The sequence below is a fragment of the Lampetra fluviatilis genome, chromosome 41, assembly GCF_964198595.1.
Source record: "Lampetra fluviatilis chromosome 41, kcLamFluv1.1, whole genome shotgun sequence".
Classification (NCBI taxonomy): domain Eukaryota; kingdom Metazoa; phylum Chordata; class Hyperoartia; order Petromyzontiformes; family Petromyzontidae; genus Lampetra; species Lampetra fluviatilis.
Window position 1 is genome coordinate 8,454,236 of NC_136315.1, and position 25,150 is coordinate 8,479,385.

The 25,150-nt window shown below is 45.7% G+C and overlaps 2 protein-coding genes across 4 annotated transcripts in view; one reads left to right on the forward strand and one right to left on the reverse strand.

Annotated features, from left to right (window-relative positions):
* The window catches only part of RAPGEF2 (Rap guanine nucleotide exchange factor 2), a 220,679-nt gene extending 215,331 nt beyond the window's left edge, over positions 1-5,348 (reverse strand). The window contains exon 1 of one of the 2 annotated variants that reach the window (XM_078875468.1): positions 5,169-5,348. In XM_078875468.1, the coding sequence (XP_078731594.1) occupies positions 5,169-5,237 (69 nt within the window). In that variant the 5' untranslated portion in view covers positions 5,238-5,348. The remainder of the gene's footprint in view (positions 1-5,168) is intronic. The other variant, XM_078875467.1, reaches the window with a different exon arrangement.
* A 6,025-nt stretch (positions 5,349-11,373) lies between these two features.
* The window catches only part of AP1AR (adaptor related protein complex 1 associated regulatory protein), a 40,463-nt gene continuing 26,686 nt past the window's right edge, over positions 11,374-25,150 (forward strand). For both annotated transcript variants that reach the window (XM_078875481.1, XM_078875482.1), the window contains exon 1: positions 11,374-11,576. In XM_078875481.1, the coding sequence (XP_078731607.1) occupies positions 11,488-11,576 (89 nt within the window). In that variant the 5' untranslated portion in view covers positions 11,374-11,487. The remainder of the gene's footprint in view (positions 11,577-25,150) is intronic.

Consider the following 25,150-nt stretch of genomic DNA (forward strand, 5'->3'; position numbering starts at 1 on the left):
TATAGTACTATACTGCTTTCAAAATGTATGAACGACTGGGTGTTTAAGGTGAGCGATTTGTCATTATCTGGCTGTATAGCAAATTAAAAAACACAATTAATTTATTATGCAAGTTAAAATGTATGTGTTTTAATATTTAAGTGTTTTTATTTTTTTATTTAGAGCCCCTTTATAGCATACTAGCGGTAAGTACCCGGCGTTGCTCGGGCGAAAAAGGCAGACACACACACATGGACTTACACTGTATTTTAATATTGAAGTGTTTATATTTTTTTTATTTAGGGCCCCTTTATAACATATGCGCTACAGGCCCCGCACTAGCTTAATCCGGCACCGACTGTACTCCACTCCCACATCTACATTTCCACCTTCACCAAGCCGCACTGAGCAGCGATGTGAGGTTCTGGGGTCAAATAGAGTCCACGGTCTCCTCACGTTGTGGAGAGGTCCTCATCCAGCAAGCGGACTGACAGTGGAGCTATACACGTGCGCATGTGCCCACAATAAACACAGTGCGCTATGACAGAACATAATCAAGTGTGCAGAGAGACACAACGCGATGCACGGTTGGAATCGCATTCATGGCCAAAAATAATAACGCACGGAGCACAGAACCACTAGCCAGCAAATTCTCACATCGTAGCGACTGTTACGTGGGCGTGGGCAGGACATATCGATAGAAAGCATGATGTATATATGTTCAACTTCTTTCGCACCGTACGTAGCCAACCGTGATAATCGGAGGTGTGGGGTGAAGGACAAACCAAACAAAAATAAATTCTGAAAATTATTTTTTTCAATCGAGATGATGATTTAAACGTGCATAGCTCCAGTGGCTTCCTAATATCGGAAGGAAGAGCGTTCCGGACTGCTGCAGAAGCACACATGAAAGCACGCGATGCGGTGACCGTCTTTGTTTGATGGGCAATAGCCAAAAGCCATTGCTGCGAGGATGACCGGAGTTGGCGTGGCGGTTTATGCCCCTTGACGAGATCAGCGAGGCGTTGTGGTTCATTCGTGGCAAGCAATGGACGAGGCGGGTGACAGAATGACAGCCAAAGGAGAAAAGTGCGCCCGAGATGACCACCTCCGTGAAGACGGCGAAACTCGATCAGTTCACGTGCAGGAGTGGGACGGACTGTGGTGCCGTACGACCGCGAGGGCTCGTGAGAGTGTGTGGAGGCCTTAATCCAGCAGTGGGTAGACAGTGGCTGATGATAAAGTGGAAAAATACTTTATCGAGATACGGCAGATATCATTGCCAATTAACCGCACTTATGTACCGTATCAGCCTTTGGCAAAACTGTAGAGTAATTTAATCTCGCGAATCGCAAATCAAGGGCTATACAATTTTATTTATTTAGCGAATTCAAAGTCCCTAAGCCAAGCGGTTGCTTCCGGTCCTGCTGTGTTGAGGGCGAGTATGCCTCCACTAAGTTTGTGGATTGGGCAGACTTCGAGGATGTGGTGCATGGTTCACTCCACCCCGCAGGCACATAGCGGGACGTGAAGCTCTTATGCCCAAGCAGTGGAGGTTGGCGAGACCTGGGCCATGACTGGTCCTGAACCTGTTGAGGGTGGACCCACTCCGTCCTGGGGAGGTTGAAACCAGGGGGACTGCTGTTGTGTGGGGGTGATAATGAGTAATTATTTGCCAGGTCCAGTGTCTCCCATTCTTGTGTCCAGCTGTACAATATTGCAACCTAACTGTGGTATGTACACTCCAATAAGAGTTTCTAGAATGGACACCCACTTTATGGGAAGTGGGAATTGGTGGTATTAATAGCGAGACTGCTACCCACCATAGAAATGTGGAATTTCCACTACCAAGCTCAGGACTGCCAAAAGAGATAGGTGCTACTACCAGATGTTTAATTCTAGCAAAGAGACACTTTACGAGAGTATATTTTTGTTTTAAAGTACGTCCTTTATTTAGCCAGGAAAGTCTCACCGAGTCTCAATTCTTGTTTTCAGGAGGAGGGCTCCATTGTAATGGCTGGCCAATTGCATTATTCAGTGTTTAGCATGTGAACATCCACACGTAGAGGCAAAAGACAGATGGAATCAAGAATACATCGCATGAACAGCATCTTCCTGGCCAGGTGTAAAAGCAGCACAAGCCTCCAACACCTGGTATTCATAGGCAAAAAACAAAGACCCCCCCCCCCATAAAGCCGTAGCAGACTGTTGGGAAAGTGCTGTTTTCGCGAGCACCTCTGAAGGCCGGAACAACACACGAGGCGGTGGGTGGCCAGAACCACACCCACCTTTGTCTTGCTAGTGGCGATATTTACACATCGCACCAGGTACTCGTTTTAGGCTGAGTCGACCTAGGGGGGGGGTCCCCATAACCGGTTCAAATAATATTCGTCACCGGTGTTTGTCGTGAGCGGAAATCTAACGCGAGTCGCTGGTTTTGTAGCGCAGCGCGCTAACCACTACACTACCGTTCCCCGTATTCATAGGCAGTCGCCCATTCACATACAGTCCTACCAAGACTCAAACCGCTGGCTTGGGAAATCTGACCGGATCGGATAAAATGAGAGTGATTTTATTCATTCGAAACAAAAAGAAAATGAACCAAGAAAAATAATCAATAAATAATGAAAGTTTGTTTGTTTAGGTTTCTTGAAGCACCCTTGACTTTAAATGTGCCCCTTGACCGGCCCTTGTTTATAATAACTGTCCTTGGGAAATCAAGTACTGTACTGCAGCTGCTTTGAACTTTGAAATCACATTCCAAACCGATGTGAAAATGTATACATATGCCTTCGCATACGTACAAGGTATACGTCTATTTATCAAGACCTCATTGCGGATACAAAATCAATACAGCGACAGAAAGCACAAAACAGTCGTACATTGTGTCAATGCCACAATACGGCCAGGTGGCACTGCTTAAGAGTGCTGGACTCAAGATTGGAAGCTTAAAATGTTAAATCCTGGTCAGGAGGGCAATTAAGTTCACCGTCTCTCTGGGGTCAACAAAATCCTAATAGTTCCAAATTGCGGGACATTAACAGTAGTTACCATCTGGTGACACTGGCCTCTGTAAAAGCAACGTACAATTTCCACCACGGGCTCAGTGCATTTAGCAGACAACAGTCTTACCCCAATCTCATTCAAGCATGGGGACACTTAAGACTGTTAACTCGCACGAAAATATCTCTTGCTGCTCGTTAATAATGGCCCGTAACTGTGACCAATACTGTGTGTTGTGAACATCATGACATTAGAACACTATCATGGTCAATCCACTGGTGGATGAAGGTCTCTCCATACCACCACCATCTCCCACAATCCTACGATGTCATAATTCATTGCTCCATCTCCCAGGTGGGCATACTCTCAAACCCATTCCCACTCCATCATTATTCCTGACCATCATCCCTTGTCATATAACGTCTTTCCAGAGCGCACTTAATTTTATTCCGTTATAACTATATCTTTGTGTCCCCTAATATGTGTTCCTCTTTCTTTCTCGCTCTTTAACTTCCACTTTTAATTTGGTTAAACACTGCTGCAGTGTTACCAAGTTATGACCACTAAAAAAATAAAGCTTTACCACCAATCACTTTAACTTTTAACAGTGCTCCGTTGGGACAAAGGTGACAATACTTAACTCATAGCCCCATAAAAGCGGGTGGTATCTAAGGTCAAAGTTCAATAGGAGTCCAATGTCAATCAATTAATAACCTGAAATAAAGCAAGTAAGAATTAACACGAGGCTTTTGCACAAATAGCTTTAAGGCCAACAAAATTATATACATTCATACAATGGAGATAACGTCAAATTCAGAGTCTCTATTCACACGAGTGATGGGGCAGTGCTCTTCTGGCACGGGCAGCCCTGAGCCCATGGTGGAAATACCACATTTCCATGTTGGGGGCACAGTGTGTCCATAAAATGACCACTGATGACTTAAAGTGCCACTTACCAATTGGCTAAGTTGACAACCCCTCACCAGGATTTTAACTCGCAACTTCTTGACTGTTAGTTATTTTTGTTACCACAACAAAATACATCCATAATAGAGAAATAAATTGACACTTTAAATATCTGCTTACAGGCCCTGTAGTGGAGGCCCATCCTATAGCAGTGGCGTGAACAAGTAATTGCGGGGCAGCACCTTTACCCTTTCTGTTTTGACTGTTCACCGATGTTGGTTGATGATGAATGATAAACGATTACCACGATGACGATAAACTCCTCATTCGAGGCCCAAAGATCGCACCTCACGGTTGGCTATGTACAGTGCAAAATCAATTCAACATACATACTGCATACATGTCAACCCCTTTGCAGTGCCTACATTATTACAGACCAATTCAGACCTTATTGGTCACCCCGTGCACTGATACATCCCAACGTTAATCCTACAAAGTCCCGTCACAAGACAGAAACACAAACAAAGACACTTTTTTTTGCCCGTATTGAAACGGCTGTACGGAGTCTATGAACCTGCAAACTCAATTTCTCTGTACAACAATACGGGTAACCCGTACGGATTGACACGGTATTATACTGGCTCCGACATTCCTCTATGACACTGGTGGAAATAACCATCAACAGCACACACATCTCCTTCACGAATGGAACATTTGAGGACAAGCCCACGGGGGAGTACGCCTGCGGTCATGCAACCTCAAGCTCCGTACCACAACAGTGAACCAGCGTGGTCCTTTCACCGAATCAATGGTAAAACTACACAAAGATCTCTCCCTCCTGAAGAAGTCCATCTCGCGGATAGCGGGTCTCGACACGGGCATTCAGGCTCCTGAAACGCGTTGCCATCCGTCGTAGGCAAGGCAAACACGGCAATGACATATACTTAGACCTCAGCAAAAACGCACGTTTGATACACCCCACCATCCCTTCAACTGCTCTCAACCCGATTTAAAGCTTTCGTGACTGCAGGGATTCATCTTCTTGGTTCTTTCTGACAGACCTGTTCTTCACCTGAGGACGGCTGCTTGCGTTGTGGCCGAAACGTCGTGAGAATTATTTTATCGTGTTTTATTTTTTATTATTTTATTACTTCCCTTCTACGTGACTTTACCGAAAGAACCGAGAAGATGCTCTCAACCCGTTAGAACACGACGAGTAAGTCACACAGCAGTTGGCGAGCGAGCACAAGGGAATACTTTAGCTGAGCAATAATCCTCACCTGGGGTGTCCTGCATGGGACGGGCTTGACGAGTGCACTCAGAAATCCCACGTCTGCACGGTGCGCCATGCTCCCACTTTGCTTGGAAACAAATGTGAGAATTCTTCTTTAACGTCCTCGAGTTTTTAAATCTTGAAGCCGGGAGCCTTTATCCCCCCCACCACCACCCCCTAACTCTCTCTCAATCTCTGACTCGTTTCCCGTGGCTCACATTCATTTTTTTTATTCCAGCAGCAGCAGCCAATCAGAAAAGAGGGCTTTCGGAGCCTCGTTTAAGAATGACCGGGACACGCAGCTTGCTGATTAATCCTGGCGGTGTTCGTTCGGCGACTCTCCCTACAAGTTGAAGCAAAGTGTCGTCCAGTTGAAAAGTTGTCTTCTTTCTTGGCACCTCTTGAACATAGCAAAGTACTGTATCTAGTCTTCTGTTTAACGAATCAATCCTAATTCATGTAGTTACACGCACTGAGTGTGTATAGGCTACGCACGAATGTGTTCATGAAAATAACAAGAAAAGAAAATAAATGTATCAACCTGTACAAAGCTATAAACACAACAGCAGAATAGTTAGGAGGATGCACGTACAATCACGTATGGGTCAGGAAGCAAACACCCTTACTAACAGGAAGCTGCTTGGTACGAATAAACCGCAGATGGCTTCTTCAGTTGCTTTAGGGGTTTGTTTTATATTTAGTTTGCTAAACAAAACGAGTTTCCGCGAGGGAGCCGAGTCTTTTTTTTGTTAAGCCGTCTGCCTCCACTTGGCAGTGTTGAAAACGGACACGCCGTGGAAGAGAGTCAAGAAAAAAACCCAGAGAATTTAAATGAGAAAACTTTGGCTCTCCTCTCTCTCGCTCTCCCGTCCCTCCCCCACACATGCTCACCCAACCAGCGAGACTGGAATTCATTTGATAGCCACGGGAACACACCCACACAACGCTGAGCCAGTACACACACACAGATAAATGGGCTGTAAGGCTGGCAAAGGGGCTTTGCCAATTGCCTCCTTTAAATAACAAAGTGCCACAACGTCCGCAGCGAATGGCTGGACCGTTCAAGGTGGACTGTGTCGACACTATTACACGCTGACACACACCGGCACCCATGACTCGTACAGGTCGTACACGTACCCACGCACAATCACGCACAGTCATTGCACAATAAATGTAAATGTCCTTTAATCTGACAGATAATTGGCACAGCCAGCCATATCGCTTTAAGGGAAGTGTTGAGAATTGAACTACAGGTTAGGTTATATTTATTGTATTTACTACGGTTATATTTAAAATGTGTCGTGTTGATATATTGGTTTGTAATGGCTTGCTTGCCATGTTACGGCAATATAGAATTGGGCATTATTATTATTGTATTACTCTGTCCGGTTTACTTTTGAGTTGAATCGTGTGTGGTCTGGCATAATGTCCGACGTTTTTCTACACGCGCTGGATTGCTTCTTCAGGAATTCAGTAACTGAGGAAGGTCCCAGCACATGGAGAGAAACGTCAGACAGCGTGCCAAACAAATCACGTCGGGACGCGACACAACACAACCGCGAAAACCTCAGCAGTAATTATACGAGTGGTATTAAATAATCTACTGTACTTCAATCAAGTCATTGGATCAAAGCCAAATGCAAAATAATGAATATGAAATTGGCCAAACATCCGAATATAACCATCCTGAATACAGATTGTATGAAATACGGGATCATTATTAATAATTATCAACCGTGGTCCATCCACTGCTGGATGAAGGATTCCCCAAAACCGCCACCAATTAAAACAAATTATTCAAAGCTTTGAAGTTCCTATGCTTAAACACGATTTTCGTTGGAGACCCTGAGTCAATTCCACATTGCTATGCCAGGGGGCAGGCCGTCCATCATCCCATAGTGGTGGCGCACACTGGAGGCAAGCGTTGGTAGATCACACACATCTTGGGAATTCCCTTCCCGTGTGCGTGGAGGTACCACACCGTGGCTTAGCAGGAGCATTCGATAGAGCAAGTGTAGACGAATCTCCATCTGTCCCAGTTGCATAGTGAGTTTTCTCCGGGCGCTCCAATTTCCTCCCACATGTGTATGATACTCATTGTTTGAAAAGGGCTTAATATAAAAACACGCAATGCAGGACTCTCTTGAAAACGAGTTATTGGACTCAGTATGGTTTACTGGGTATGTGAGTTATTATGAAACTTCCCTTCACCTAAAAACCATGTTCTTCTGCGATTTAAATTCAATGTCAAGTCGTTTGGTGTCACACTGCCACAGCGCGGCACAAAATGAGTATTGCATTTTATGTTTATTTCTCAGAGCGATTGACAGCCCTTTGTCAATCCACTGCTGGATGAAGGCCCGCCCACTCTGTGTTGGCCGTGGGTGTTGTTAGACCATACTTCACCACGCTGGTCTGTATGGGTTAGTGGAGGGGTGGGGGTTGTCCATGGCTAGGACCAGTGGCGAAATATCACTCGCCACTGATACCAGCCGTGGCCTGGAATAAAACTCAGCTCGTTGGCTCTAAAGTGCAGCGCAGAACCACTGCACCACGACTCCAGGCCAAATCTCGCAGTAAAAACGTTTTTTTATATTCAGCCATTCTCAATACGGTGCTTGATATGAGCGGTTCTAAGCCACCTTGTACAATGAGCGTCCTATGGAAAGCCACGTGCATTGATTTGTGTTTGCTCCATATTCGTTGTGGTGGCCCATCACATAATTCCCATGGTGATGTCACGGCCCCATATGGAGCAATTGATTGTCCAATTGAATAGCAAATGAAAATGTGATTGTGTTAATGGCATTTTTTTAAATCTCTGAAACAGACATCTAAATTAACTCAAGCCTGCCGTAAATCACGTGACAACGTGTGGCCACCCCCACTCTGAATCCTCTCCTCGTCCCCCACCACCCCGCCCCCTGTGAAAACAGACGCCGCTCCGTGCAGCTCACATCGTCTTGGCTCATTCCTCCTCTTTCCTTCTTTCCTTCTTGCTGCTCATCTTGAGCCGTGCCCTCCTCTCTGTCCGTCTTTGAGACGTTCCATCCCGGCATCCATTCCATTTCCCTTCTCTTTTTTCATTTCCCCATAAATAATGTCATTGACTCTACTCCTAACTCTAACCCGTGGTGCACCACGGGTAAAAAAAAACATCGTCGCTTATTACCAGTGAGACTTCCGTCCCGGCATCCATTCCATTTCCCCTTTCATTTTCTCTTTCCATGAATAATATCATTGCCCATACTCCTCTCCTCATGGTGTTACCACGGGTAAAAAGTATTACATAGCTAAATTCCTGTTAAGATAAATGTACAGGTAAAAATGCAGCCTTGCAATTTCTTGCTAACGAGACTGTTGGCAGAAGGGCCTCCACTCGAGAGCTCTAGAAAGCGCCCCTATAGAGGGTTCTTTGGCCTACTCTTCCATGCTGGTCAGACGTATTTGGACGGAAGATGTTGGAGGACTCCGCACTTTGGGGCCGTCCATAAATGACGTCACGCGATTTTGGACGATTTTGACCCCCTTCCCCGTCATCACACGGCGTCACAAAAAATCAAACCCCCCCCCCCTCAAATATGACGTCACAATGCTCTGCCCCCCCCCAAAAAAACATGCTTCAAATCGCTTTAAACTATTGTCATTGTAGTGCGTATTTAATGTGGCGCTGCACTGCTGTAAGAGAAAACATTTATTACAACGTCTATTTAATTAAGTAGAACGTGTTGTCTATATTTATTTAAAGTTGCGCATTTTGATGTGACGTCACATTTCTCTAACCCCCCCCCCCTCGTCACACATCGTCACAAATGTCTGACCTCCCTCCCCCCCATCCTAGGTGCGTGACGTCATTTATGGACGGCCCCTTTACCCCACCAAACGCGACTTGCCCATTGAACGTGTTGCACCTGTTTAAACTGATGGGTGGACAGGTGGCGAGGATTTGATCAACAAACCTGTACATTGTTTTAACTACCACGCCGGAGAGAGTCTGGCTTGCAAGTCGTCTAGTTTGCTCACCATTAACATCCACTGCAGCAACCCTCGATGCATCTAGAGCAGGGGTGGGGACGTCCGGCCCGCGGGCCGTATGAGGCCCACGAAATCATTTGGTGTGGCCCTGCCAAGGCAACCGCAGGCGGGACTCGAAATTAAATAAATCTAGGAGCAAACCTGGAAAAGCAGTTGCGAGTAGCAACATCATCAATACCAGCTAACATCACACGCCTCACCAAAGAGAAGCAGTTCCAGCCCATCACATTAGGGGTGAGTTAATGAAATGTTTGACCAAATATAACGGGCTAATTTTTAAGTTTGATAATTTTGTATGGCCCGCGAATGATGTTATAAATACCCAAATGGCCCTTGGCATAAAACAGGTTCCCCACCCCTGATTCTAGAGTATACTCCCATCGTATACGTGAATCCACTGCTGGATGAGGGTCTCCACGCGGGTCACGGGGATTGTTCGGTGACCATACTTCACCAAGCTGGGCAGTGCGGGTTCGGTGAAGGCAGGAAGCATACACGTGGGGGCATAGACGTACAGCACAACAATGGAAGAAGTTGCTCTACTGCCCTCATCTGTCCAGCACGTGGAGATTTTACTAATCACCGACAAATTTATACTCACGCGATCTAACCCAAAAACTTTGTTACGAATAATTACCAGCCAATTCGTAGAATAATTATTGAAATCGCCGACTGTACTTATATGCGGTCGACTATTCGGATAACTGTAAACATCACCTCCCGTCCAGCGGCACACGCGGGAACAGAGATGACGCATTGTCCCAACTGCTGTATGTGGGTGTTGTACGATTAGTAATCGAACCGATACTATTAATAATCATCATGATTTGTTTTTGATGTATCCTGGAGGCGTCTCAGCCCGCTTTGGACAGACAAGTTCATCGAGACGCATTGGAAAGGGCACCACGAGCGGCAGCTGTCCCCGTGGGCACGAGATGACTCAGAACCTCGTCTACAAATTAGGCATTATCCATAATGCAGGATTTTTTGGGGGGTGAAATCGCGTAAATGTATAAATGTGTCGTGAAACCCGCCACCACCCGACACAGCCAACTAGTAAGGTTTGTCACGTAAACAGAAAAATAATTATACGTCTGCCAGTAGCGGGCGACGATTGCTGTTATGTGTAATATCAATTGAGTAATTTGTTTGTAATACATGAATAGTAACTTGGATAATAATAGATTACATTACAGTACTTTAATAATAATCTGTTATCCCAACTCTACGATTTAATCTACCTCCAACGGGCCCTATCTGAAGTTCACACTAACCACGCCCCCTTTCACATGGCCCCGCCTTCTTGTAACGAAGCCCCGCCTACTATATTGATAGCCACGCCCCCTTTCACGTGGCCCCGCCTTCTTGTGACGAAGCCCCGCCTACTATATTGATAGCCACGCCCTCTTGGAACACCTTAGCTTATACTGTACCAAAAAATTCTAGATTTGAAGCTTTCGTGACTGCAAGGATAGCTGTATCAGCTATCGTGCTGTGACGGTTCCACCTGAAGACGGAAGCTTGTGTTGTCTCCGAAACGTCGTGATTTAGATTTTATTTTACTTTTATTAATTTAAATTTTTTACCTACGTGACTTTACCGAAAAAACCTAAGAATATGTACCAAAAAAATCAACACATTCTGCAATTAGCATTGCCTTTAAAGGAAACGTGTGTGATAGGCGACGTTTCGGAAAATGTCCATTCTTCAGAGCACACGCTAAAAATACGTGGTTGAGACGGAAAACATACGATTGAGACAAATGTGTCGAGTTTTTGCTGTTGTTTGTTCTTGTGCATCACTTCCATGCGCGGTATCGTAAGATAATAATTTGTTGCCATTATGGAGAGCCATTGCCCGAAACGTCGGACCCCGCCTCTACTTCCGCCTCTTGCCACGCGGACCACTTATGGGGGGGCCTCTGCTACAGTGGGAGGGGCCTCTGTTACAGTGGGAGGGGCCTCTGTTACAGTGGGAGGAGCCTCTGTTACAGTGGGAGGGGCCTCTGCCACAGTGGGAGGGGCCTCTGCCACAGTGGGAGGGGCCTCTGTTACAGTGGGAGGGGCCTTTGTTACAGTGGGAGGGGCCTCTGCTACAGTGGGCGGAGCCTACACAGAAGTAGGCGGGGCTTACTAATAGCCACTCCCCCCCTACGCTCCTCCCCCTCCCGTGTCGCTTCTCAGTGGGAGGAGGAAGAGCGGTGGGGCTCAGCGACCCGGACTCTCGCTCATCTCGGCCTCTCGTGTCCTCCACCACGCCTCGGGTCCTTCCCCTATGGCCACGGCACAGCGATGGGCGCGTGCTGGTCATGGTGTGTGGCCGCGCTGAGGCCGGGCGGTGCGGCAGGGAGACCCAGGCTCTCTCGATCAGGAGGAGGAGGGTACGTGCCCTCACTGGGTTCTGTCTCCATATGCCCGCCGATTGATGTTGGCTTTCTCTTCCGTATTTCCTCATTCATTCATTATTCATTCTCTTTCCAAGCGGACTGTCGCTCCGACCGAGTCGTTCGTCGCGGTCGGTTGACGTTGTTGACGTGGCCGCGTTTGGCACATTGTAAGTTGGTGAGAGTTTAATTGTTATAATTGACACGTGAACCGAGGGTCCATTCCGTGCGTTGATTGGTGCTGTGTGGGGTAGTCCCGTCCGTGTTTTGCGAACCGCCCCGCTGTATTACAGCCGGTTATTTAGCCCTGTATCAGTAACAACAATCACGGGTTGTGTTTGTTTTATGCAATTGTTTCAGCCAGTGTGCATTTTTATCACTAATACAATGTTTAATTAGCGCTGTGGATAATTGTGTTTAGAATAGTAGTTATGTAATATTATAGTAACAGCCTATTGTGAAATCTGTTTGGTGAGACCGGAAAGCCGGGTCGGAGTTCCGAGTGCTACGGAATGGAGCGGTCGAGGCAGTTTTTAATTGAGCCATTCATGACTACTAGTGAATTTATGGTACAGTAATTGTTTTATTTTGTATCGTATTCCTTATAAGTATACATCCATTGCAGGACATCTGCCTCCACCACGTGGCACGAGCCATGGGAGATTATTTGACCATACTTTACCGCTGCATTTGCAAGTCGGTAAAATCGTGCATTTACAAGCCAGTGAATGAATGATGTATCCACATCATGTTTCATGATATCAGGGATTATGCATCATGTGCTCTTCTCTCCACGTTATTTCCGAAGCCTATATGACCTGTTATGCATGGTGGTCGCCCATCCAAACGCTACCCAGCAAAACATGCCATGTCGGGCAGTGTTGGAATGTGTGTTGGGGCCAATATTGACCCAGCGTTCCATGTTTACTGGGCTATCCAGGCTCACACATGCTTGGCTTTCGAGATCTGACGAGATGTACAGCATGCAGGTGTGTATGCATAGGGTGCCTATTGTGTTTGCCTACTGTATTAGCATCAAATATTAACCGTCTCTTGTCATACATTGTCCCAGCAATGTGTACAATCTGTCCAATATGTATTGTACATATTAGTCCTTATATCTGTGTATTTTAGGTACAGTACAATGGTTTATGTTTTATGATGTAGCAAGGTGCACAGTGCCGTGAGTGGTATCATCAGATCTGATCTACCAACTGCTGGGTTCCCCAAGTGGTCACCACCTCTCACGGTCACGCGAGCTGATTTCATAATTCCATCTCCTCAGTTGACGTTCTCTCCGGGGTGGCGTCACTCGGATGTTAGTCCGAACCATCAGCCATCATCCCATTTGAGAAAAACCTTGCCACTATTCCCACTTTCTTAGCAGTCCATGTCATGTCTCTTACTTGATCTCGAATCCCTCTTGCCGTATTTCATTGTAATTTCAAGCATTCACACATTTCAGCGTTTGTTCAACGTTGGTTGGTCAATGGTAACGTTTTAACTGCATGCAGACAATACATTACCACTCATTGTACATTAGCATGTGGATGGATAAATAAATGAAGGAATTCTTAAAGTAATTAATGAAACCTGTACGGTGACGTGAATATCATGGTCAGATGTCCTCATGTAAATGAGGAAACAAAATGAATTAATTGACTTTAATATATGGGCGCCATGGTGGCAAGATGTTAACTACCTCGCCTGATATACAGGAGGTCGTTGGTTCGATCCCGACCCTAACGATGCCTGTATATTTGGAGTTTGTGTGCTCTCCCCATGGTAGCGTGGAGTTTGCTCCAGGTTCTCCGGTTTTTCCCTCAACATTTACAAACGTGTTTCTAAAGATTATTTTACACGCTTTCTATTAACTCGCTGTGTTGTTGTATCCTCAAATCTTGTAACTCAATTTTAACCCACTTCCCAACGTGGTATCGACTGCAAACTTGGTATACTTATGTCATACTGATGACAATACTATATTATATCATTAAAAATAATATATATATTTTTAAACATTATTTTTTATTTATCATGTTTCGGTTTGGGTCTAATTGTCCACGCTCAACTCACGTTGGCTGTAAATCACCACGGTCCCTTACGTTATGGCAAGCTTCGGTTCCACTTCCTGGAGTCGTGGAGTTATTCCATTACTAGAACGATACATTTAATTAAAGCTTGTTTTTAAAACATTTTTTTAAAAATATTACTTATTTTAATTACGCTAGACTACGGCTAAGAAGGGTTGAGCCGGGTTAGTACTTCTGTAATAATACTCTTGGAGACGGCTTGTGGAATCAGTCCTTTTATTTACTTATTTCAGTTCACAAGCACTCCCCGTTGCTGGCAGGAAACGGGAAGTGGGCAGACAGATCGCAAGAGACGCGCACCGCCACGTGGCACTCGGAGCCCCGCTCGCGCGTGGCCCAACTCTTCGTTCCTCGTCTGACCACGTGTCCCTCGGCTCTTCCCTTATTTAATGCCTGGGTCACGTGGTACGCTCCAGCCAATCCTTAATAGCCTGCGCTGAATGTTCCAGATTCCCCATCAACTCCCGGGACCACGCCCCTGACTTGTCTTCCCATTGGCTGAGGCCAAGACCAGCAGAACCAATCATCCTAGCTGACATCCCTCGATCACGCCAGGGCCATGCTCCCAGGCTCTCCCCCCATTGGCTGTAGAGCAGGACCGGCAGAGCCGATCACCACGTGAGCCGGACATAGGCTCTCATTACACTTCGATTGCAGACTGCCTGTTGATGTTGGCTGTGAGGTGGCCAGCACATGGCAGTAGAACAATTATTGAATCCATCTGCAGAGCTTTGATAGTTACCCCCTCGTATGCGTGAGGTTTTCCCCAGTTACTCCTATTTCCTCCCACATGCCAAACCCTCATTATTGGAATTGTCGAAACATTCCAGTGTAACAGGAATTCTTAAAAGATCTTGAAACTCGGTGAAGCCATCATCCTGAGCAAGAAGAGGGCATGATTAGTTCGATTTCGCTCATTCTGAATGAGCTTATGCTTCAAACCAAACACCTCCAATGTATACCATCTGACCAGACCTTGGCATGTATGCAGGCTTGAGCCTAAATAGTTCTTGCATGGTCGACCATCCTGCAGGTTGGTATCGGTGCCTGTGAGGCTACGTGGTGGTCATCAGATGGGCGGTGCAACAAAACACGATGTTGTACTGTACTCATTTCCTCACATCCATGCGTGAAGTTTGGGTCAAATGACTCCCTCACTCAACGACCCTCACGGCCCTCATTCAGCAGTGGCAAAATAGCATTTGCAAGTCGGTGAATGAATGAGGTATCGTTGGCATGGTATGAATCCTGTAGTAACATTTGCCAGTGTTGTTTGTACAGGTTAACAGCGGGCTTCATTCATGCAGTCAGCTCTCTTTTTAATATCCCCTGTGAGCAGGGCAGATAGACTGCACGACAAAGGCGCTCTGGTCTCTCTATGGGCTCATACCTGCTCATAAATCATTGATGCCCCACAGTAGTGGCAGAGCACGTCTGTAAGCGTAGCACTGTACAACTGAGGAAGAGCCAGTCTCATTACCAACAAATATTGAATGCCATAAAAACCCAGCTGGTAGGCACAGCCCAGGCTCCCATTATACTGAATATATATAAAAGGCAAAGTTGTGATTATGTGTGTCTGTTCAAAATGTTTAGCGTACTTCCCGACATGCAACAAACTTGAAATTTGCCATGTGGGTACTTTCCAGACTGTACACCATGCAACAATTATCAAGATACACTTTTTTTTTGTGGGGTGGGAGCTCAATAATGCATATATTTTTTGCACGGCAAGTGACCTGTGACGTCAAATCTGTCACGCATTGTAGTGTAGTGGTTAGCGCTATGCCGCGCTCTGAACCCGGCGACCCGAGTTCGATTCCAGCTCACGGCCACCACCGGTGACGATTATTTGAACCGGTCCTGGGCCTCCCCTAGGTCGACTCAGCCTCAAACGAGTAACTGGTCTGCTGTGTGAACATCGCCACTGGGGGGACAAAGGCGGCCGGGCGTGGTGAATCCCAGTCCCGGGCGAAGCCGGGTAGTAAAGCTAGTACTGAATAATGGAGCGCAGACGAAAAATACTCAAGTAGAAAATATTCAGATCAATGTCAGAACAGAGTTTGCATTCTCTCAAAACCCCTTACTTAATAGGACGACTGTGTAGGTTGCTGTGGTTGTTCTGTACGGCTCTCTGGTGCCTTTTCAGGTTGTACCTCGTGTTGCCCGGCACTTTGGCTGATGCGCCACACCACGTGCTGGGAGATTCTTGGGGAACTGAATCCAAATTCAGGAACTAAATCCAAACTTCAGGAACTGAATAACAATTCCGTTCTTGACGAAGCTCCGAGCACGTGGAGCGAAACGTGAGAGCTACAGAGGGCTATTGTGAAAATCTACGCAGTCGCGTGTGTGATGTGTTGATCCAACAATTTCAAAAAGTAGCTACCTAACACAGGCATTGTATACCGTGTCATTGTTTATTGATTTGAAGTGACATATTTCAGTGATTATGAAGAGATTAAAAAAAAACATATATACATTAAATGGTCACACGGTGCAGAATTTCGGAACAGATTTAAGGAAGGATCGTTTTGATGGTGGCTTACGCTTGGTGCTGTCAATTCACGTGGCTGCCGAACTTTGCATCCTTCGTCTGCCTCCTCATGTTTACCGATTTTCTATATTCAAATAGAGTGTACCACGTATGTGGTTACATGCCCACAAAACCTCATGAGTAATGAACATTTCACTCGTGACATAGGGAGGGATGATTCAATTTAAGAATGCTCCCTACATTATGGAGGCCGCATATTTACATACACAGACACACACAAGATATCTGTCTTTATTGTAATCGGCGCTCTCTACATTGAAAATGGAACTTGTTTAGCAAGTATCAGGCGTGTGCGGCGAGTATTTTGAATGGAACAGATTAGCGAACAATGGGAAATGATACCCAGCAATGTCACTTGACAGGAGTTTAGGAAACTCCTCGGTCTAACTTTATTTATATTTTCTATGCAGAATTATGTAGAGTACCACACAGCCCATATGCATGTGCAATTGGCAGTGACATCAATTATTCACCCTAATCATGCTGTGTGACCAAGGCTCTGTTCTGTGCTTTTTAGAAAGACCTGAATTCTAAGCGCCGGTTCAGTAGCCGGCAGCAATAGCCGGCGTCAGTGTTTGCCCTCCGCGATGATGTTACAACTGCTTATGGCAGTACATTAACACGCATGTTTCGCCGCCAATGTTGCGTTTCATGATCGTTCTTTCTCGGGCTAGTGCACGCAAGTATAAAGCCAGATGGTGTCATATACACTCCTGGCTTGGCGGATGACCATATCACAATTTGATTTCTCCAGGTCAGGGGATGCCATCACTTGCTGAGTAGATTCTATTGGGTCACCATCACTTGATGATGCTGGTTGTTGTATTTTCCAGCGAAACGTCGTGTATATAAATTGTCCAATTTTGCGTGGGTCATATATCAACAGATGGGTTGGCTGAAGACAATATCAGTTGGCATGTTTTGTTCTTGTGGCAACTTGATTTGTTTGGCTGTGGCAGGTGAAGGAGGCTGTATGATCATCACCTTTTGGCTCTGTCCTTACGCGATCCTCACCAAGAAAAAAACAACAGTGAATTATTGCAGTACTGTTTATTTAGCATCGTTCATACTCAGTGCCCTATTGGATTGCCAAATCAATATTAGCCTCCATGCCTGCCTCTTAGTTATTCGCGCTCATTGTTGTGTTTTTGTTGGAGTGGCGGTTGCATTCGCGTCGCAATCACCATCAGCGCTAGCATTATCATAACAGCCGCCGTGTCATCGATTGTCGTGGACATGACCGCGATTGCCTTCGCCAATTCATCATTGGTACACCAGCCATTGCGTGGCACATTCTGCTACGTGTCCTTTTGTACGTTCAATACTGTACCTACGTTTATTTATTCGTGTTTTCCGTTTTTTTTATCTCTGTAATTGTGTTGCTATCTTGGCTTCGGGCGTCACAGTCTTGCTACGATGCCCACTTTGCAACTTGCCGGCCGTTCACCCCGACGGATGGAGGATGAATGGTGTGAAATCTCCACTCTCTCTTCACCTTGTCCAAACTCGTGCTGTTAAGCCCTTTCTGGAATCTGCTCTATTGGGTTGTGACTCGCAAATGGCAGTGGCCACCAATCTGTTAGTTATTTTTAAAAAATGTTTGCCCACTCCTCAGGTCAGGTAACGCACTCACAAAAAAAGCAGACTTTGATTTGTCGAGAAAATATTTACGTACAAATCTTTGGTGCATTGCTCATCCTTGTTTTCCTCTCAGTTCTCCAGCTGTAAGTGGAATCATGGCCAAAGAAGCAGTACAAACACGCACTCCTTCACCTTGCATTACATTCATAGATCTAATAATGCGGATATTTGTGCACACAATGTACAAAAGGGGTAGTTGCTTAGTGGTTCTTTGCGCGTTGATACAGACCTGGCAAACTTTTGATACTGATACTCCTGCTGTTATGGAGTAACTCATGCAGCCAACTATGGCTGCAAAGTTTGGTCGTACATGTTATGTATATCGTTTATTGTTAAATTTGAATCACAATTCCTATGATCACTGTTACATTGTTTTATTTTGGTGATTTTGAAAAGTTTTTTGTTTAGCCATGTTTGTTTGTTGTAGTCCAGAGTTAGCCTGATAACTTTAATCTAAATTGTCGTATGGTTGTTATTGTTTGACTTGCATTCCACTGGGATTTTTGCACACACTGTTGAAATACGGTGTTTTTCTGTAAGACTTTGCTGTTTTTTTCTTAATTTTTTTCTGTTGTGTGCAGTCACTTTAAGATGTTTGTGTTCATGTTTTTGTTTGTTGCAGTTGCACCCAAGTCAAGAGCCGCATGGCTCACAGGGTTATACCTCATACATTAAACTGAAAAACACAAATGCTGGACATTTGTGAAAAAGAGCTTCATAGCTTGTCGGATTTCTCCAGGATAAATAAAGATTCTGATCCTGAGATTCGATTCCCGTCCACACACAGCACATGTGCCAATCGGTATCTGAATGTAGCTTTGCCTCTCAGCCTAAAATGAATACCTGGAAGTGGTACTGTTGATATTAGCATGAGGAGATAATGGTGGTTATGGCCTCTATTCTTCTGGCCACACCGTCTGCTGTGTTTTGTATGAGATTTGATCAATGCTACTTTAAGGTACTTGCCCCACAAAAGCCTTGAAGGCTGAATGAGGGAATCTTTTCTTTAGAATTTCCAGCACATATCTACATTTTGCGCGATGTTTCAGTATTTCATGATTGAGTTATGTGTTGTGGTAGGGTGGAGCAGTGGTGCCGGGGTTAGCACATCGACCTATGAACTGGGTAACCTGAGTTCAATTCCTGACCGCACAGCTGACGACATCAGCGGCGAGTGAAATCTGAATCGATCCTGTGGCCCTCGCTTCCCCAATCCACACTGACCATCGAGGTGGGTTCCATCCCAACCCTGACGCCTGTATATTAGGAGTTTGCATGTTGTTCCCATGGTCACGTGGATTTTTCTTCAGGATTCTCCGGTTTTTCCCTCCAAATTTAGAGAGATACGTTTTAGAGTATATGGCTGATGTGAATTTCCACACGATAAGCTGTCATTTGTGGCCTGGTCGCTCTGAATAACAGCTATATAGCTCGGTGGGCCTTTCCCTGGTAAAATGAAAAAAATAGGGTTTTTTTTTTACCCACATGATGGACACGGCATGAAGAGGCCTTCATCCAGCAGTTGATTTACAAATGGCCACGTGGACGGTGTGACATTGTCGGCGTGCAGGCGAAATGTGTCGCGGCATGCGATAAGCTGTGGTCCTTGTGCAAATAATACCGGTTTCAAGACATGACCAGTGCTCTTTGAATTGCGAGGTTTTTTTTCCCCCCTCAAAGTTTTCCTTTACGCGATGTTGACGGCCTGTCTTCGCGCCGTGTTAAACAGGAAGTCAAATGTTCCTGGCGACGAAGGTTAAACCGGTTGCATTGGTGCACACCTAATCCGGAGACTTTGTGGTGGGGTCGGTAGAACTAGCAGAGAATACGCGTGCAAAACGGCCACCTGTAGGGCAATGAGATGGTTGCTGAGGAGCCAGTGTGGCCTGCCTGTAGGATACCGATGGACTTATGCAGAATTTGAACGCTATCCCCTATCACGAATGGGTTTTATCCAGGAAAGTCTGCGTACTGCCTCAACACGCGGGAATAATTCACGAGGAATTGGTCGAAAATGCCAAGCAAGGCTTTCCTGAAAGAGCTTTTGAGATCGCATGAATAAGTAAGTAAACATCTGCTGCATCATTATGTGGTCAGTTCAGTGGTTTTGTGGCATTCGTACACGTATCAGTTGCACGTGATTAAAGCGATAAAAACTATTAACTATTATTTTACCAGATAGGGCACCACTGAGCTATATCGCTCTTTATCAGAAACGACCTGGCCAAAAATGTTAGCTCAAAGAAATGGATTATCACGTAGATATTTATAGCAGCCAGAGACTTCAAACGCATGTTGATTCTAAATTTTGGAATGAAAAACTGGAGGACCCGGGGGAAAAAAATCCACGCAACCAACGGGGAGAACATACCAACTGCAAATATACAGCAGGCGTCAGGGTCGGAATCGAACCCACGACCTCCTGTACACCGGGCGAGATAGTTGTTAACACCTTGCCACCGTGGGAATTTTGTGAACCACTCGGATGGGCGCCCCTTTTTCACCCTGGCCCTTACTTGACCCCGTGTGGTGAAGTAAAGTCAAACAAGTCCCATGACCAACACAACATGGGGGGACAGGGGGGGGTCTTCCTCCAGAAGTCGGTTGACAAAAGGGGTTCACATTATTTAAAATGTTATTTAAATGCTATGTACATTAAAGCAATGAAATTTATATGCAGTCCATATAAGTTAGATGATTAGTATTTCTGGGAAAATCATTGATAAGTGCCCTTGCCACTTTTCCACATCGCAAATAATATATATATTTTTTCCCTTGGCTTGGAAGCTTGCTTACACACAACCATGGCATGTCCCCCAGTTCTCTTTATTTTTATTCGCAAGATGTCCACGATGACACAACAGATGAGAAGATATAAAGTACACTTGTTCCCTATCTGGGCTGACAGTCGACTGACAGGCAGCGACCGCACGGTGCTGGATACAACCAAGGCGCACGGCGTTCGGTCGGCGCTATTATGTGTCTCATGTTAGTCGCGTGCTCTGCGCGGTAATTGAATGATCGATGCCTTTCCCCCTCTTGAGCCATGCGTGCCGGTTTTGCTGCTCCGTGATATTGGCTGTCAGAGCCAAACCTACTCAGCCGAGGAGTATTTGTGCAATGGTCGGTCGCGATTGTCTTTGGCGATTTTCATCTTTGTGGATATTTGAGGTGCCCCCGTGTGTGTGGCTCAGCTGTCAGAGCGCGGTGAGCTAGCACCGCTAAGATCTTGGGTTCGAATCAAGGCACCTACCTGTGTTTAAACGAGGTCCTTAAGTGTGGTAGTGAGTTGATGGTCTCAGCCCAGTCACCAAGATTTGTATTTAAGAAAAAAAGCTCACGGGATATTGGGTTCTACAATAAATTTTGCCAAATTCCAGCATCTGTTCATTGAACTATAATGCGACAGAGCGGGTGGGAATTGCTGGCCTCGATTCTGTGCGGACCAGAGTATCCCTTGAAGACGGGATCTGAGGTAGCTCTGTAGTAGCTGCTTCCATGGATCGTTCTCTAACAGGAAGGGGTACACTGCTCTGAGAGAAATCTGAAATTATACTTGGTCTCATGATATGAAGCGGGATGATATTGGGGAGGAAAATCGTTTTACAGAATTTTTTTTACTTTTGTCATGTACTGAGTGTACAATTCAGTTTGTAGTGTGAAAGAGCTGTTAAACATTAGTAGCAATCCCACTGAGATTTAAAAAAATAACTTTGAGTGTGTATATTCACTCAGTGGCAATGTAATACAATTAGTTTGATCGGTTTGATTGCACGCTAAAACAATAGGGATGCTGCTTTGGTGTCATGGCTAGCATACAGGACTTGCAAACCAGAGGTCGCCGGTTAAATTCCCATGTTTCAGTAAGGCAGTTGAAACAGAGGGCTAGTTTCTGACATCCCACCCCACCGCCCCTATCCATAAAGCAGTGCGTGCATGTGTTTATAGTTTAGGGGAGGGCTCTCTCTCGTAAAGGCCCTTTCATTTGTGGTTGTGTGAACAGTAATTTCAGGCTGCACCTTTACTTTTAATAAAATAATGACAGTATTGCATTATTATTTAAACAAGAGAATTCCGACCTCGTTCACATTAACGACATACCACCTTTAAAATTACATCTCGTGGCATGAGGGGGTGAGGGGGGGGGGCGGCCTTCATCTAGCAGTGGATTTTTTCTTCAAATTTTTTCAGACATAATCACATTACCCTGCATTGGCATCTTCTTCCTGCTCTCCAAGCCCATTTATCAAGGCCTAACTCTCGTCCCTAATTCCCACTGCCGAGATGCATTCCGCTTTAATGACATGGCCTTGCCACCTCTGTCTCCCTTCGCTCCACAGACGCTCTTATGCCATTCGCGTAGCGCGCACCCATTATGTCGTCATTGGAAATCCGAAACGGCTATCGATTTCACGTCCCCTGTCCGCTAATAATGGCTAATGTCCTCGAGACCATTAGGAATCATTTGCGTCTGGAAGCACGTTTCCCCAATACTCACCGCTGCTTTACTGAAAGGTGTTTCGTCGTTGAGAAACAGGGGTTTGAAACGCAATGTTACATTTTTTGTTATTTTTGGCTGCTCGCGGTTGTTGGGTGTACTTCGATCGTGCGTTTGTGAAAAGACGACCGTCGTCCATTGAGTGGATTTGAGCAATGAGCTTCCTGCGTAATATAATGCTTCCTGCCGTGTTTGTTTATTTAAGTGGCCGTGCGGTCTGCTATGGGCCACTCATGCCACGTGTCGCTGGTGGTCTTGTTTAATTTTCTCTATGAGAGTCCTTTATTCGGGTGGAATTACATTGGAAGCAGTAGCATAAGTGGGTACGCCGCAATTAGCCGATGAGCAGGTTGTGTGTGGTGGGGTAAAGTGTGGGTACTCGGACCTCTTCCAAGACATTTGGCCAGCGTGGGAGACCAGACAAAATACTAGTGGAGACTCTGCCACCAACAGCAGCGTCAACAAGTAATTGCAGGGCTGCACCATTGATCTTGCATTTAAAGACATAAAGAAGAATGTGGGATTGGAGAGCATACGTTTTTGTCTGGGACATTGCTGCAAAACGATGCCACTCACGTCGTCCGCATATGACACAAATAAATCCGAGCCCAGTGATATGCGAGCCGGAAACGTCGTAAATTGCTCTTTCCGTGCTGGGAGCTGCCAGATATCGATATCTCGAAGATTGCATCATTTGTCTCGCACCTTTCGGCGCATCGAATGCCCCGGCGGCTCCGTGGGACACTCCGTGGATGCGGTAAATTAAATTTTGGTGACGTCGGAGAGGATCGTTAGCAAATGCCCGCTTGAGAAGCCTCGCTCTTCCAAAAGCATTTTGCGCTCGGGAGTTACAAGTGACCTTTCATCAGCAGCAGCCTTAATAAAGATAAAAGCTTCCAGAAACATATGATCAACAGCCATGATCGATCCCGCTGTTGGATGAAGGCCCTCCCCAAACTAAACTGAATTATATTTATTTTACCAAGTAAGGCCCACTGAGCTAATAGGTCTTTTTCAGACGCAGTCTGGTCACAAATGATAGCTCAGCAAAGTGGCTTATCACGTGGAAATTTAGAGCAGCAGCCAAATACTCTAAATCAAATGGAATCAAACTTTACTTATATAGCACAATTAGTGCAAAGAATGCAATACAAAGTGCTTTACAGGACTAAATGAAGAGATTGATGCAATATAAACAACAATAAGAATGATACGTAAAAAATTGCATTACAATTTAATGAAATAACAGTATGATAGAATGCATCATAAACACATAATAAAAGCATCTTAGTTATGAAAAAACTATCTAAAGCGTTTTTTTTTAAAGATTTCGTTTCAAAACAATCACAGATTTTGATGCCGCATGTTTATAAATGTGGAGGGAAAGCCCGGAGGACCCGGAGAAAAATCCACGCAACCACGGGGAGAGAGACACGCAAACTCCAAATACACAGCAGGCATCATCAGTCGGGATCGAACCCACGACCTCCTGCATACCACGCGAGGTCGTTAACATCTCCTCCACCGCAGCGCCTCCCCAAGCTGTCACCATTTGTCATGATCTCTACGATGTAATAAACCGCTTGGCACCTGCACGCGAGTAGAAATCATCGCTCCATCTCCTCGGTAGAAGTCCTCTCGGACGCGTTCGTTTCCTTGGCCGTCATCCAGCAGTGGATTGCTCCTGGCTGGTGATTTTTCGTCTCATTTTTACGGTCTCATTTCACCAGTTTCGTTTGCTACATTTACCTAAATTTAACACATGTGGTTCGCATGTCACTTGCATCAAGTCATTGAGTCTCACACGTCTGACATTCTATTTGTGAGCTTAAGAATCAACTTTAATTCATCATGACATGCATCTGGCTCAGACATGTCATGAAAATAAAACACAGCCCTGAAATGTCTTACTCGCACCGCTGCTGATGGATGGTCCTCCACTCGAGGGTGCCATAGGGAACCCCTCCAGAGGATATTTTTGGCCTACTCTTCCATGCTGCCAAGACATCTTGGTAGAGGTGGGAGTACCAACACTTTACCCCACCACACGCGGACCCTGTCGATCAACGATCCGTGGCGAAACCCGTTTAAGCTGCTGGGTGAACGGAGGCGGTGGGCTGGGGGGGGGATTTAAGAAATGTGCACGGTTATCGGGACTGCCGCGCGGAGTGAAAAAATCCAAACGGAGCCCACCTTGTGCTGATCCTTCTACGTGGAGAGCATCTGACCGCAATTATATTCTTGCGCGTGGCAATATGTTCAGACGGTCAGGAGCTAGCTGCCACTGCCGAGGTTTGCTCGCCCCGCACCTCTGGTTAGCACGGTTGGCTACATACGGTGCAAAAGAAGTTCAACATACGTACGTACAATTTCCACGAGAGGGCTTCGGAAGAGGTATTTTTTGTTGATTTTCTATTCCTCCTCCATTCAAGGAGGACAGACTACGGCGGTTTTACTCTATGGCCCATAGTTTGGGTTACGTGACCACAATCGCACCGCTGTGGTGATGAAATGAAAGTACGTGCAACACGTCTGCCTGAAACACACACACACTGCGTCCTGTTTTGGCAGAGCTGCGCAAATCCCAAAGCGATTTGGGCTCGCAAAGCTCCCATCTTTCCGTCTGTGAAACTAAAAAAAACCCCAAGACTAATTTCTGGTTGAATTAGACAAGTGAGCTCTGTCAAGGATGGTTGCGCATCAAGCGCGCTAAGCCGGTTCACCAGCGGAATGCGAAGCACATTTATTATACGACGGTACAGCGCCGGCGGCAATTTAGGGC